The sequence below is a fragment of the Natator depressus genome, chromosome 13 (assembly GCF_965152275.1).
Source record: "Natator depressus isolate rNatDep1 chromosome 13, rNatDep2.hap1, whole genome shotgun sequence".
Taxonomy (NCBI): domain Eukaryota; kingdom Metazoa; phylum Chordata; order Testudines; family Cheloniidae; genus Natator; species Natator depressus.
In genome coordinates this window covers 31,961,064-31,975,350 of record NC_134246.1, presented here as the reverse complement: position 1 = coordinate 31,975,350, position 14,287 = coordinate 31,961,064, and the positions used below count along the sequence as shown (strand labels likewise).

General features: G+C 45.7%; 2 protein-coding genes across 5 annotated transcripts in view; both read left to right on the top strand.

Moving 5' to 3' along the window:
• CEP250 (centrosomal protein 250) overlaps positions 1-14,287 on the top strand; it is a 297,988-nt gene that overhangs the window by 143,228 nt on the left and 140,473 nt on the right. The gene's annotated exons all lie outside the window — the stretch shown is intronic.
• ERGIC3 (ERGIC and golgi 3) overlaps positions 13,568-14,287 on the top strand; it is a 58,808-nt gene continuing 58,088 nt past the window's right edge. For 2 of the 3 annotated variants that reach the window (XM_074970440.1, XM_074970439.1), the window contains exon 1: positions 13,568-13,727. In XM_074970440.1, coding sequence (XP_074826541.1) covers positions 13,640-13,727 — 88 coding nt within the window. In that variant the 5' untranslated portion in view covers positions 13,568-13,639. The remainder of the gene's footprint in view (positions 13,728-14,287) is intronic. The other variant, XM_074970441.1, reaches the window with a different exon arrangement.

Genomic DNA, 14,287 nt, shown 5'->3' with positions numbered 1-14,287 from the left:
AAACGTAAAACAAAAAAATGTATGATGTTAACTAACTTAAGCTGCTTACGGTTGCATCCCACAGACCAAAGACGCTAGAAAATGTCACAGCACAAAGACATCAGAAGATCTCAGTATACGGTGAAGGAAGGAATCCCCAAGCATCAAGAAAAGAAAAATGAAGTGCTGTATAAATAAAAAGCTGGTCAAATACACCTCAATCTACCATATATGGACATTAAGTTGGCAATCAGCTAGAAATCCCTTTCAGTTCATTTAAACTTGGCTACCCTGTAAAAGCAACGGTAGCCCTGCTGTATTGTGTTAGGGCTGTACATCATTTACAACGTGCATACCACGGCTAAACTGTGTAACACACAGGTAAAAATCAACAAACGAATGGCAGCAAACAACATGAAGGCAAAGAAAAAACAAATTGATAAAGAAATTAAGTTACACAGTAACTACAAATTGGGTGACCAAATTCCCTGGTAGTACCAGGGACACTTTGCGGTCCGTGACACTGCATCCTAAGTAAGGCCCATTTTATTCAGAACAATCTTGTTCAGTGTCTGGGTACCGATACTAAACGCTGACACAGCAGCATTTAATAAATTGGTTACTGTCCATTCAGTAGGTTACTGGAAAGACAGCATCCATAAGAAACAAGTAACTCCATGTCAGCTACTGGTGTATCACAGAGCAATGCAACCAATAAAACAGAGGCTAGCTGCTCCTGTTTCCTGCCCAGCAAAGCTTACCGGAGAGTGACAGCCAGCAGTAAGGGTAACCTGTAACATGAATGAACAGTACTGGGTAGTAACTAATTACAAAATAGTTATATATAAAGGCCTCATTTGTAATGTCACCACTCCAAATTTCTGTTTTACTTCTCATATACATAGCACTGTGGGGCACGCTATAACAATACCTATCCCAGTATTTCAAAACACAGCCTCCTACCAATCATAATACAGGTGATAACTGTAATTGCCCGACGAGCGGTGTGTTGCTATTTGCGGTACCAAAGTGAAAGTGCCAGACTACAACACCAGATTGGAAAAGAATTGTTATGCTTGGCTATGAAGTGGTGTCATATGTACACATAACTATTATACATATGTACCCATATACAATACAAATACCATATCCATATGATCCATATACATTTGTTATCTGGGATTGCCCCCAAGGCTCAGTCACAAAACTACATTCCTCAATCAAAGTCCCAAGCCTAACATTCCCAGGCCCACCATAAGGGACTAGACTAGGGTGACCAGATGTCCCGATTTTATAGGGACAGTCCCGATTTTGGGGTCTTTTTCTTATATAGGCTCCTATTACCCTCCACCCCCTATCCTGATTTTTCACACTTGCTGTCTGGTCACCTTAGACTAAACATGCGATTGGAAAATAAAATCTGTCCATTGGTCGTGCGAGGGAATGTGCAGACTAAGGGACAGATGGGGCATGAATGTGTAAATGGCAAAGTAAGGTGACCACATAACAGTGTTTAACCCACTGGGTCATATTCAGTCCATGCATTATCCTCTTCCAGGGTGATGGGTAAACATCCTCCCTATAAAAAGACATAAAGTGGGGTAATGTAGTAAGAACAGGGCCTGAAACATAAGCCTATGTATGAGAGGCTTGGTCTGAGGTCTGGGCTAAAGTAGTCAAAACTTTGTAGCTATAAAGCAAAGTTAAGTTGTGAGCAAGAGGCAAGTTCTGCTCACAGAATATGGCAAGAACAGGGCTGATATTTCAGACACACACATTTCTAAGTAGTGGTAGGCACAAGAATACACACGTAAACACATTCCAGAAAGGTGGTACCAGAACACCTTGATACCAAACTGTCACTGTGCCTCAGTGGGTCACAACTGAGAATACCAAATTCAGGACAAACTGCTGAGAAACGAGGCAGACACACCCCAGAACTGGTGGTTATTCTCCCACAAGATATACCAAACCAGCAACAAAATAAACTTCTGTTTCACCGCACTGGCTAACAAGAAGTCAGAAAAGCAGTTTCCTTAGGAATTCCAGTCCATGTATCACCACCAAAAACGCTAGACTTAAAGACGAGTAGTTCTTTAAAACCAATTTTATCAAATAAAAGGTTCTTCTGATCCTAAAGGGCCAGCCACACAAGTTAATATACAACTCAGATCTTACCCAATAAGCACACTGTTGCCAATCCTTTAGTATCTAACATCTAAAGGTTTAGTTATAAAAAGAAAAGAAGAGGAAAGAAAGAAAGAATTGGTTAAAGGAATCAAATACATTCAATAAACGCAAAGTTCTTGGCTCAGGCTTGTAGCAGTGATGGAACAAACTGTTGGCTTGTCAAGTCTCTGGTTGCTCCCAGATCATTGGCAGATCCTCAGTCCCTTGGTTAGAATGCTCCCATTAGTATAAGTTCGTAGTCCAGAAGTTTGAGCAGGAAAGAGGCAAAATGGAAACGTTTCCAGCGCCTTTTATAGCTTCTCTCAAGTGAAGGGAAAACCATTGTTCTCACTGAGGAAAATTACAGTAACAAGATGGTGTTTGGAGTCACATGGGCAAGTCACATGTCCATGCATAATTTGCTTAGTCATAGTATGAAAGTCCATTAAGTGTAGATAGGCATGTCCCATGGTCCATTATGAGTTAAGTGGTCCCTGATGAGCCACTTAATTTGAATAGTCTCTTCGAGATGTGCAGGCTAAATACCTTGTGGGCGTTATCACAGGAGCAAACATATTTGAAATGCAAGTACAGAGCCAATACTCATAACTTCAATACAAAAATGATACATGCATACAAATAGCATAATCACAGCAAATCATAACCTTTCCAAGGACACCTTACTTGACATACTTTGAACAAGATTTGTTGCAATTATATAACAGTGGTAGCAACTATGATCTACATGATCATATTTTAAGCAGAAACACACATTCCTAAGTAGTGCTAGGCACAAGAATATATACGTAAACACATTCCAGAAAGGTGGTACCAGAACACCTCGATACTAAACACATCCCCCAAAGATAACAGGAACACGCTGACCCATCTTAAGGATAATGGTATGATTGCATGATGGGTAGAGATGTTTTGATCAAACCCACATGTACAAGGTAATGGGTGGCACCCTAATAGGTCAGGGGCAATACATAATTTGTTTGTATCGGTGTATAAAAATGTATCTTAGAGGGTGTGTCTTTGGCCACCCTGGGGGCAGTGGAAAGTCCTGTCAGTGACTGAGCTGTGTCCATTGTCATGGGCATACATGTCTTAGTATCCTCGTAGAGTCTGCCAGGTGCTGTTACCGTGCTTCGCTGACAATAAACCTGACCGGGTGCCTTCGCTGAAAACCGAGTCTGTGAATTTATTGGGCAGTTTAATTGAGGTCTGCTATCTCCGCTACCTGCGCAGAGCTGGGACAGCACACTGAATAAACACACACGCTGCCAACATCTGACCACAGATGCCTCCATTTTATTATTGGCCAGGTTCACTTCCAATATCAAGTGCTCCCCTTCGGCTTATCATCCGCCCTGAGGGTCTTTTAGAAGGTCATATCGGTGTTGGCAGCCCAACTCCACAAAAAAGGTATTTTAGTATTTCCTTAACTAGACAATTGGTTGCTAAAAGGCCACTCCCTGGAGCTGTAGGCCTCTTCCTCCAATTGGGCCTACAACTGAAAATACAAAAATCCACTTTGACTCTGGTACAGAGCCTAAAGTTCACATGGCCAGAGCTCAATTCAGTGACAGAAGAACCTACCTTCCTGGGCACAGGTTTGTGGTACTCTCCAACACAGCAAACACGATTCATCTCAGTCCACAAACCATGGTCAGGAACTTCACTCAATTACTGAGTCACATGACAGCCACCACCTTTGTGACAGAACATGCCAGACTTCAAAGTCGCTGCCTCCAAGGGTGACTCAGAACCATTTGTTCACCCACCAGACACAGTCTAGATATGCTTCTTTCCATACCTACCTTCATGAAACAATCCCTAGAGTGGTGGAAGAACCATCACAATGTGTGCACAGGAGTTCTGTTCACATGTCCTTCCCCAAAGGTCATTATAACAATGGATACATCTCTGCTGGGGTGGGGCGCACATCTAGACACACAATCCAAGGTAAGTGGATATTATTTTCTTTGAACTGCAGGGGGGCATTGCCCAACCTCTCGGTCTGTGCTGTATCCGACTGGTGTGTCTAGCAAGAGGGGAGTGGAGGGAAGCCTTCTCTGGTAGGGGGGGTTTGTTCTCAGTGGTATCTCAGCACATCTAGTGACAGTCTTGAGGGAGTTTCTGTGAGCTAACCTGTCACAGAGGCAAATGTGGTATAAAACTCAAACTCAAGTCACGTAGAGCCTGAGTCCACAGGGAATGGGAGTTAGCCCTGAGCCCATGGAGGGGTAAAGTTCAGTCTCTTACGCCCTATGTACCCATGAGGACAGGTAGAGGGTAGTAGCCCTAAGTACTCACGAGGAAGGGTAGGGGTAGTAGCCTTAAACTGTGTAGGTAACTGTGGCATTATGCCCCATATTCATCGTAGTAATATTATATGATATGATTATGGCATAACTATGATGTATTTTATGCAAGATAGGTCATGTAAGAGATCATTGAAAAGGTTATGAGTCACTGAATATGATTCTCCTATTTGTATGCATGTATCATTTTGGTATCTGCAGTTAGGAATATTGTCTATTGCATCTATTACAAATGTGCTTACACCTGGGGAACGCTCTCTAGGCAGAATGCAATCAGTCTAGATGGCTGGCTGGGAAGGGCCATTAGGCAGAACAATAGGTCTTAGAAGATGCTAGTCTCCCACCAAGGAGCCTTGCTAAGGATGCTACAAACAACCTCTGAGTCATGCCTGCTGTGTCCCTACAGGGGCATGCGACCAAGTCACCTGGTACTGGACTCCATCTTGGAATACAAGTGTTTTTTCACTGACAGGGCATGGGACCCAAGAGGGGAGACAAAGGGTTCCCACTATATGCAAAAGCTATTTAAGGCAGGGGAGTGACATCATCGTGGTTCTTCACTGACTCCCTGTCCAAAGGAGACTCTTGGAAACACCTGAGAAACAAGGACTGAACTGGGGAGAAGGGCTGGACCCAGGCGATAGGGATTTCTAGCCTATGAAAGGAATACTTGGGGTTTTAAACTGCAAGCAAGTGCAGCTTTCCTTTAAGAGCCTGCAGCCAGCTTAAACATCATCTAGGGTGAGAATCTGCTACTCATATCCAATTTCTTTAGTATATTAAGCTTAGATTGCATTTTTGTTTTATTTGCTAGGTAATCTGCTTTGATCTGTTTGCTATCCCTTATAATCACTTAAAATCTGTCTTTTGTAGTTAATAAATTTATTTTTGCTTTGTCTAAAGCCAGCGTGTGCGGAAGTCATTACTTGGGTCAGAGAGCTGTGTATATTCCTCTCCACATTGAGGGAAGGGGGCGAATTTCATGAGCTTATGCTGTACAGTTCCCTGTGCAGCGCAAGATGGTATAATTTTGGGTTTACACTCCAGAGCGGGGTGTGAGCCTTAAGAACTGGGAGGTGCCTTAGCTTAGCCTTCCCATGCGGAGCTGATCTCAGCATCTGTGTGTAGCTGCAGCTGGATGTGTCCCTACCTGTATGTGTATTGGAGGGGGCTTGAGGGCCTGTCATAAAAGTACAGTTTAAAGGGAGCCCAGGCTGGTGGGTCAGGCGGGCTCAGTCGTACCCCAGTTCCAGGTGGCACCCCGGGGGGAACCCATCACAGTAACAACCCCTAAGTTCTGGGGAACTTAAAATGTGCAAGGGGGAATTCTGACCATAATGACACCTACCAACCACAGGAACATGAGTCAACACTCGCGGATGACTAACCACAAGAGTTCGGACAGAGACATCCCTTACGGGAGGATCTATTAATGGAGATTCTCTATGTCCTAGTAAGGAGGAGAGGATGGAAGATGTTAAAATACAGGTAGGATCTGATAAGAAAGAGTCAAATGAAAAAAAGTCCCATCCAATTACATCATGTAATGGCAAACAGATAAAAAGTGACAAGTTTTTAAAGGGCTTATATACCAATGCTAGAAGTCTAAATAATAAGATGGGTGAACTAGAGTTGTAAGGATAAGGCCTTTTCCTGTAGCCATATTGTAAGGCCTAAAGCCTAAGGCCTTTGTCTGCAGCCATATTAAGAGAGCAGCAGCTATTAGCTAAGAAGCAGAAAGTCCCATCCTCACATTCCATCTAAATTACATTAAAGCAATGTAATATCAGGCTGTTAAGAAGGAGATCTGGTCCTAATGGCCTATCACCAGAGGAAAAAACAGATCTTAAGATGGTTAAAGAAAACTTAGTTTGATAACATTCTGTCTGTCAAGAAATCACTTCTTAATAGTGGTGGTTGTGAAATCCTCACTTCTTTATTGTTTTGTCTTTATGGTCTCCACTTCCCTATTGTTTGTATGGTCTCTGGTTCTTTAATTGTTTCTGTCTGTAACATAATTAATTTTGCTAGGTGTAAATTAATTAAGGTGGTGGTGTAGGACTGGTTAGATAATTTTGTTACAGTATGTTGGGATTGGTTAGTAAAATGTTAGTATAATGATTGGTTAAGGTACAGCTAAGCAGGACTCAAGTTTCACTATACAAACTGGAGTCCAAAAGGAAGTTCTTTGGGAACCAACTCCAGGACACAGCCCCATCAGAACTGCCAGACTTCAACACTCTGCCAATGACACTGTGTAGAAACTGGAGTCCCGAGATGACCTGATCCTGACTGGTCATCAAGAAAAGTTCATCTGTCTTATTGGGAGTGGTGAGCATCACATGTGACTTGCATTCTGTTTTGGTGATTGTTAATAAATAGAGGTTAAGTAGGATATTACTGTGTCAGGCTCTTTCACTGGTAAAAAACCCCACAAACCCATAGAGTATAAGGTTACGCCAGAGCCTTTTTAAAGACACCATAATAGAGGCTCAACTTAAATGTATACCCCAAATTAAAAAACATAGTAAGAGAACCAGAAAAGTGCCACCGTGGCTAAACAGCAAAGTAAAAGAAGCAGTGAGAGGCAAAAAGGCATCCTTTAAAAAGTGGAAGATAAATCCTAATGAGGAAAATAGAAAAGGAGCATAAACTCTGGCAAGTGAAGTGTAAAAATATAATTAGAAAGGCCAAAAAAGAATTTGAACAGCTAGCCAAAGACTCAAAAAGTAATAGCAAAAGTTTTTTTAAGTACATCAGAAGCAGGAAGCCTGCTAAACAACCTATGGGGCCACTGGACGATTGAGATGCTAAAGGAGCACTCAAGGATGATAAGGCCATGGCAGAGAAACTGAATGAATTCTTTGCATTGGTCTTCATGGCTGAGGATGTGAGGGAGATTCTCAGACCATTCTTTTTAGGTGACAAATCTGAGGAACTGTCCCAGATTGAGGTGTCTTTAGAGAAGGTTTTGGAACAAGTTGATAAATTAAACAGTAATAAGTCACCAGGACAAGATGGTATTCGCCCGAGAGTTCTGAAGGAACTCAAATGTGAAACTGCAGAGCTACGAACTAGTCTGTAACCTGTCATTTAAATCAGCTTCTGTACCAAATGACTGGAGAACAGCTAATGTGACCCAATTTTTAAAAAGGGCTCCAGAGGTGACCCCGGCAAGTACAGGCTGATAAGCCTGACTTCAGTATCAGGCAAACTGGTTGAAACTATGGTAAAGAACAAAATTGTCAGATACATAGATGAACATAATTTGTGGGGGAAGAGTCAACATGGTTTTTGTAAAGGGAAATCATACCTCACCAATCTACTACAATTCTTTGAGGGGTCAACAGGCATGTGGACAAGGGGGATTCAGTGGATATAGTGTACTAAGATTTCCAGAAAGCCTTTGACAAGGTCCCTCACCAAAGGTTCTTAAGCAAAGTAAGCTGCCACGGGATAAGAGGGAAGGTCCTCTCATGGATTGGTAACTGGTTAAAAGACAGGAAACAAAAGGTAGGAATAAATGGTCAGTTTTCAGAATGGAGAGAGGTAAATAGTGGTGTCCCCCAGGGGTCTGTACTGGGACCAGTCCTATTCAACATATTCATAAATGATCTGGAAAAAGGGGTAAACAGTGAAATCTTTGAATCTACTATGAAAGCCTGTTACCGGTCTTTCTGTACACACACCTTTGTTGAAGTTTCCCCTCCATGAAGAAGTTTGGCACAGTAGTTGTTTCAGTCAGGATTACAGATCATAAAAAAACTCCTTCTGGAGAGGAAGGCAGCACCAAATTTTGCACAATTCTACTCAGAAATGTATAAAGAAACTTCCCTTCTGTGCAAAATGGGATCTTATCATTCAAATCCTTAGGAATGCTTAAATCTAGGTGTCACCAGTAATCACCTCGAACAACAGCAGCAACAATTGCTCAATTAATTACAATATTTTATGATAATAAATAGCAAATTTACTTGTTTTACAATTTCATAGTCAAAGTGAACAAATGCAAAGGATTACATCAACTGCATACCCATCATTGCATTAATGGTGAACCAGGCATCTTATTAATTACACTTGCACTTAAGTCTGATCACAGAAAGATTAAAAAATGTGACCCTCAACTATCTACATTGCTGTTTACAGTTACAGTGTGTATGGTAACACCCATTGTTTCATGTTCTCTGTGTATATAAAATCTCCCCACTGTATTTTCCACTGAATGCATCCGATGAAGTGAGCTGTAGCTCATGAAAGCTTATGCTCAAGTAAATTTGTTAGTCTCTAAGATGCCACAAGTCCTCCTTTTCTTATTGCTATTTACGAGGTTCTCAGCAACACTAAAGACACTAGCTGACTCAACTAATTGTAGCATACAGAAAAGGGTAATATTCATTTAAGCCGTTTGTGAGCATGTAGTAATGTTCACTATTTTCTATGTTTTAGAAGCCATCAGAAATCACTCAGAGCAGCAGTACGCATTAAGCTAGGCCTGGTATGTTTGCATAGAGTTAATAAACATGATTATTTGGGAGACAACTGTGCCTAAGCAATGTATTATTACTTTTGTGATGTAATGAGCAAAAGACACAGCACTAATCATAAACCAATGCTTTACATCTGTACTAAATTAAACAAGTTTTCATAAATTTTGCCATTTGTCCTGTTCTTAATTCATCTAAAAACAAACCAAAATTCCACTAAATTTCTTAATTTGTAGCAATCATATAATGTCTGTTAAAACATTACAGATGGATTTGCAACAAATTGGTCAATTTGGGGGGGGGTGTCAATTTTTGCATGCATATTGTATGTTTACTAAAAAAGAAAATACAAAATAAAAATTGGGGTAATATATTTGTCAGACCAGAAATAAAGGTTTACCTCTGGGAGTGGCATATCCTCATCTCTTCAAACTAGAATAAAGGCTGCAGGGGTGACCCAATATATATTTTGTCACTTACAGCCAGTCAAACCCCAGCTCCTTATTCAAACTCCATGTACAAAATGGATGTGGGGTGAGGATGTGACATGTGGCAGCATAATGCCCAAGAACAAAGCTTTGGGTCAACAAGTGGCATGTCACAGCTCCTTCAGACCAGTCCGAGAGTTGTGGGGAATGTGTCATTTGTGGTGACTCAAAAAATATTTTCTCATGTACAACCAAGCAACCAACACCCAGCTCCATATTTGATTATTTAATTAGTAATTAAGGAATTCGTAATTTAAATGTTATCACATTACTGTTAATTTGATGACATTTCTAAAATTTAATCTTACAGCAATCTATTTTTAAATAATTTTGGCCTTTGAATAAGGAACTGAGAACCAGGAATAAGGAGCTGGTATCATGAATAAGGAACCAACTGACGCTTTCTAGTGATTGAAACCAATAACCTCCAGGGCTAAACATCTGAATCTTTACAGCTTATGCTAAAGAGCCAGGCTCTCGAACTGTGAGTTGTCACAGACTCACATCCTCTGTGAACTGGGCACAGAGAAGGGACACATCACACTTGGGCTGGTGGGTTACACAAGCGAAATCCATGACAAATGCCTGAAATGTGGACCATGTATTTTGGTGCTTCACACCGTAATTTATATATCATAGCTCATGGTAAAGCATGGGCCATGTAGTCCAAACAATGAGCTCATGCCATAGAGGAGAATGGGAGCATTGAGGCACTGTGGTGGCCTTTCAGAATACAAGTATTTTGGTTTTCAGTTAAATTGTCAGTTTTTGGTCTAAGTATTTTGGAGTTTGATTTTTTTGCTGACAATATTCTGTAAAAAAATTTCAATGAAAAGTATTTTTTCTTTGTTTTCATGAGTATTTTCAGTGGACAAAAAAACCAAATACAAACCATTTTCTGACCAGCTCTACTTGAGACACACTTTCCCAGGGGGTTACACAACTGTTTAATAGCCACCAATAGAATATTGGTGATCAGTAATCCTGGATTCTAGCCCTGTCTCTGTAGAGAAGTGTGTTCTTTATAGTGCTTAGAGATATTGCCTAAATCAGGTTTGGTTTTCCTTTCTGAAAGGAAGTGTGGTGCAGTCGGTAAGTTTGGGGTTCATCATGTGAAAGACTGGCATTCTAGGCGTAAATTCTCGGCTAAGTTATTTAAACAATGTGGGGAGAGTATTCAGAGGTTCTTCACTGTCTGCTGGTGGGGTTCATGGCCTTAGCAAAAACAAGGGTAGTTAACTGCATAGGAATTTAAACAGCACTTAGCATAAGAGAAGAGTGAGGGGGGATTTGATAGCATCCTTCAACTACCTGAATGGGGAGTTCCAAAGAGGATGGAGCTAGGCTATTCTCAGTGGTGGCAGATGACAGAACAAGGAGTAATGGTCTCAAGTTGCAGTGGGGGAGGTTTAGGTTGGATATTAGGAAAAACTTTTTCACTAGGAGGGTGGTGAAGCCCTGGAATGGGTTACCTAGGGAAGTGGTGGAATCTCCTTCCTTAGAGGTTTTTAAGGCCCAGCTTGACAAAGCCCTGGCTGGGATGATTTAGTTGGGGTTGGTCCTGCTTTGAGCAGGGGGTCGGACTAGATGACCTCCTGAGGTCTCTTCCAACCCTAATCTTCTATGATTCTATGATAAAGGCAATTTGAACTCCTGGCCTCCAGGAGAGGGTGCTTTCCTCCACCAAAGGAGCATATAGCAAGGCTGTCCTTTTTAGCCCTGCAAAGTAACTGGTGACCATGTCAGCACCACATACTCTTTGTCATCAAATTCCAATTTGACAGCTTCAGCCTCGCACAATCAAACCACCTGTTAGCACTTTAATAAACTTTTCCAGAAAATATGCCATGCACGTACTCAAAAAGGGTCTTTGAGGAATCCGGGTTACAGAAAAATGAACTAGGAAAGTCTGAATCAAAGCGGTAAAGGTGTAAAGTGAGACATTCCCCAGAAAAAAGCACCACATACTGATTTACAACAGCTTATTGTGAACTTCCCATTCATCAACCAATGACACCCCACAACATCCCAATGCCCACAATGTCACCCTCTGACACCCCAATGTCACCCTCTGACACACCAGCACCGTCACTCCACGACTTCCCCATCTCACCCCAACACCTCCACATCCCTCTGTCACCCCATGTCACCCCCACCGACAGTGTCACCAAACACCCCATGTCACCCCAACAGCTCCACATCCCTCTGTCACCCCATGTCACCCCCACCGACAGTGTCACCAAACACCCCATGTCACCCCAACACCTCCACATCCCTCTGTCACCCCATGTCACCCCCACCGACAGTGTCACCAAACACCCTATGTCACCCCACACCTCCACATCCCACTGTCACCCCATGTCACCCGCACCGACAGTGTCACCAAACACCCCATGTCACCCCAACAGCTCCACATCCCACTGTCACCCCATGTCACCCACACCTGTCACCAAACACCCCATGTCACCCCAACAGCTCCACATCCCTCTGTCACCCCATGTCACCCCCACCGACAGTGTCACCAAACACCCCATGTCACCCCACACCTCCACATCCCACTGTCACCCCATGTCACCCCCACCGACAGTGTCACCAAACACCCCATGTCACCCCAACACCTCCACATCCCACTGTCACCCCATGTCACCCCCACCGACAGTGTCACCAAACACCCCATGTCACCCCAACAGCTCCACATCCCTCTGTCACCCCATGTCACCCCCACCGACAGTGTCACCAAACACCCCATGTCACCCCAACACCTCCACATCCCACTGTCACCCCATGTCACCCGCACCTGTCACCAAACACCCCATGTCACCCCAACAGCTCCACATCCCTCTGTCACCCCATGTCACCCCCACCGACAGTGTCACCAAACACCCTATGTCACCCCACACCTCCACATCCCACTGTCACCCCATGTCACCCGCACCGACAGTGTCACCAAACACCCCATGTCACCCCAACAGCTCCACATCCCACTGTCACCCCATGTCACCCGCACCTGTCACCAAACACCCCATGTCACCCCAACAGCTCCACATCCCTCTGTCACCCCATGTCACCCCCACCGACAGTGTCACCAAACACCCCATGTCACCCCACACCTCCACATCCCACTGTTACCCCATGTCACCCCCACCGACAGTGTCACCAAACACCCCATGTCACCCCAACACCTCCACATCCCACTGTCACCCCATGTCACCCGCACCTGTCACCAAACACCCCATGTCACCCCAACACCTCCACATCCCTCTGTCACCCCATGTCACCCCCACCGACAGTGTCACCAAACACCCCATGTCACCCCAACACCTCCACATCCCCCTGTCACCCCATGTCACCCCCACCGACAGTGTCACCAAACACCCCATGTCACCCCAACACCTCCACATCCCACTGTCACCCCATGTCACCCGCACCGACAGTGTCACCAAACACCCCATGTCACCCCAACAGCTCCACATCCCTCTGTCACCCCATGTCACCCCCACCGACAGTGTCACCAAACACCCCATGTCACCCCAACACCTCCACATCCCCCTGTCACCCCATGTCACCCCCACCGACAGTGTCACCGAACACCCCATGTCACCCCAACAGCTCCACATCCCTCTGTCACCCCATGTCACCCCCACCGACAGTGTCACCAAACACCCCATGTCACCCCAACACCTCCACATCCCCCTGTCACCCCATGTCACCCGCACCTGTCACCAAACACCCCATGTCACCCCAACAGCTCCACATCCCCCTGTCACACCATGTCACCCCCACCGACAGTGTCACCGAACACCCTATGTCACCCTACACCTCCACATCCCACTGTCACCCCATGTCACCCCCACCGACAGTGTCACCAAACACCCCATGTCACCCCACACCTCCACATCCCACTGTCACCCCATGTCACCCCCACCGACAGTGTCACCAAACACCCCATGTCACCCCAACAGCTCCACATCCCACTGTCACCCCATGACCCCCCGATGACCCCCCACCGACACCCGCATGCGCCCAACACCCCCAGGTCACCGCGCGCACGCGCGGCCCCGACTCGCACGTCACTCCGCCCCGCCCCAGCCCCGCGCGGGCTCCCAGGCCGCCCTGCGGCGGGGGCGGGGCACAGAGCCGAGTGCTCCGCCCCGCAGGCGGGGCCGGCGCCGGACGCGGGGTCGCCGCCGCCATGGACTCGCTGTGGAGGCTGAAGCGGTTCGATGCGTTTCCCAAGACACTGGAGGATTTTCGGGTCAAGACCTGCGGGGGCGCGCTCGGTGAGGGGCGGGGGCGCGCGCGGGGAGGGGCGGGGGCGGCCGCGACGCGTCGCCGTGCGGGGCTGGCGAGTGCCGGGGCGGCGGGGTCGGCGCCGAGACCAGCCCTCGCCGGGCGGCCGCCAGCTGCTGCCCGCCGCCTCTGCATCGATCCGCCTCCTCAGCGGGCTCTGCGGGGCTCTCACCTCCGCCGGGAGCCGGTGGGCTGGCTGCAAAAGCCGCCTGATTTCCCCCATTTCCCCCGCCGACAGACGCCCCCCTTCCCTTCACCCCACCCCGCGGCGGCCCAAGCTGAAAGCCCCTGGCAGCCCGATCGCTGTGGGAGAAAAAATACCCCCGCGAGGTTCTTGCCCTCCTCCGGGGGGCTGACAGCCCCAGCCTCTTCCTCTCCCGCTAAGGCTGAGGAATAGGTCGTTTCGAGTCCAGCTACTTCCTTCTTTCTTCCTCCCTGAGAGTCCTTCACCTCCATAGTCACTAAGGTGAGCCTCCCCGTGCGCAGGGGAAAGCTGTCACCCAACCCACTGCAGCCCCTCGCTGCCAGAGCTGGAATAAAGGGCCTGGGC